Source organism: Saprolegnia diclina, assembly GCF_000281045.1.
Source record: "Saprolegnia diclina VS20 unplaced genomic scaffold supercont1.58, whole genome shotgun sequence".
NCBI classification, from domain to species: Eukaryota; Oomycota; class Saprolegniomycetes; order Saprolegniales; family Saprolegniaceae; genus Saprolegnia; species Saprolegnia diclina.
Window position 1 is genome coordinate 23,777 of NW_008246125.1, and position 1,316 is coordinate 25,092.

A 1,316-nucleotide genomic window follows, 5' to 3' on the forward strand; every position below is an offset into this window, starting at 1 on the left:
TACGCATGGACGAAATCATTGCTGCACTAGCACGAAATCACTGAAGCGCGTCGTGTGGCAGGTCATGGTCTTTATCTTCCTCTTCTCGCTCAGCAACTCGTACATCAACACGACCGCCGCGCCGTACGTGGCACTCTACTGGACCAAGGTCGAGACGCTCAACACGGCGTTGACGAGCATTTTGGGTGGCCTCGTCTTTGCGAGCGTGCTCGCAGCCACGGGCAAGTATGGCACCCAGTGGAACTGGCGCTACGTGCTCGTGCTCACGGCCATTGGTGCAAATGTGATTGATGCGGTCGTGGTCTATTGTACCATCTACGACGTGCTCTGCAGTCAGTGGTTCTTCCTTGGCGTCCTGCTCACGACGCAGCTGCCGTTGGGCATCAACTTTGTCGTTGGCACGTCTGCATCATCGAGCTCGCCGAAGAAGGCAGCAAAGGTGTCATGTACGGCCTTTTGACGAACTCGCCTGGTCAACCCTCTGCAAGCATCTACGACCTCTCTTAGGTTATGAGCTCACCTCACGCGCCATCACGCTAGGTGAAACAGCTTGCTCTCGCCATCCGGACGGCGCAGACGACGAAGAAAAAGAACACGAACAAGAACAACGGCTTTGAGACGCCCGCGGCGACTGCGTCCAAGAAGACGCCGCGCACGGACGACCTCGACGGCGCGCCTCCCTCGAAGAAGGCCAAGGCCAAGGCGCCGGTCCCCGAGAAGCTCGTCGTGCCGCCCAAGCCGCGGACGCTCGCCGAACCGCTCCAGTCGACGACGCTGCGCACGGTCCCGCGTGCGCCGACGCCGGCAGAGCTCAAGAAGAAGGCGCTTTTGGCGCGCGACTCGGTCGACGACTCGGACTTGCCGCCGCTCGTCGATGTTGACGAAACAGCTGGCGCGCTTGTGTCGCCGGTCGTCTCGCCGCGTCGTCACGGTTCCAGCCAGCTGGATGTGGCGGCGCTCATGCGCCATATGGCAGACGAGAACGCTCGGTCGATGCGCCTCATCTTGGAAGCCAGCGCGGCGCAGTCGCGTGTCCTCGCGGAGGACAACTTGCGGGCCGCGCGCGCTATGGCCAACGAGAACACCGAGCAGTCCCAACAGCTCATGCTCGCGATCATCGATCGACTCGCTTTGCTACCGACGCCAGCAGCTGCTCCCGCGCCCGTGCACGAGCCGCTGGCTCCGATGCATGGTGGCGAGGCGGTGAGCGCTCCGGGGTGTCCGCAAGCGATTGGGGCTCAAGCACTTGGGCAAGAAGCTGCGCCACGACCGGTGCTAGAGCTACGGGCTCCGGGGCAACCGGTCGTCGGAGGCGC

At 62.8% G+C, this 1,316-nt stretch overlaps 1 protein-coding gene across 1 annotated transcript; it reads left to right on the plus strand.

Moving 5' to 3' along the window:
- Positions 1-64: 64 nt before the first annotated feature.
- On the plus strand, positions 65-1,279 carry SDRG_13257 (hypothetical protein; the record flags this gene model as incomplete). Its single annotated transcript, XM_008619333.1, has 3 exons — positions 65-439; positions 541-1,203; positions 1,256-1,279. The coding sequence occupies 3 exons, from the start codon at positions 65-67 to the stop codon at positions 1,277-1,279; spliced, it is 1,062 nt and encodes a 353-aa protein (XP_008617555.1).
- Positions 1,280-1,316: the final 37 nt, after the last annotated feature.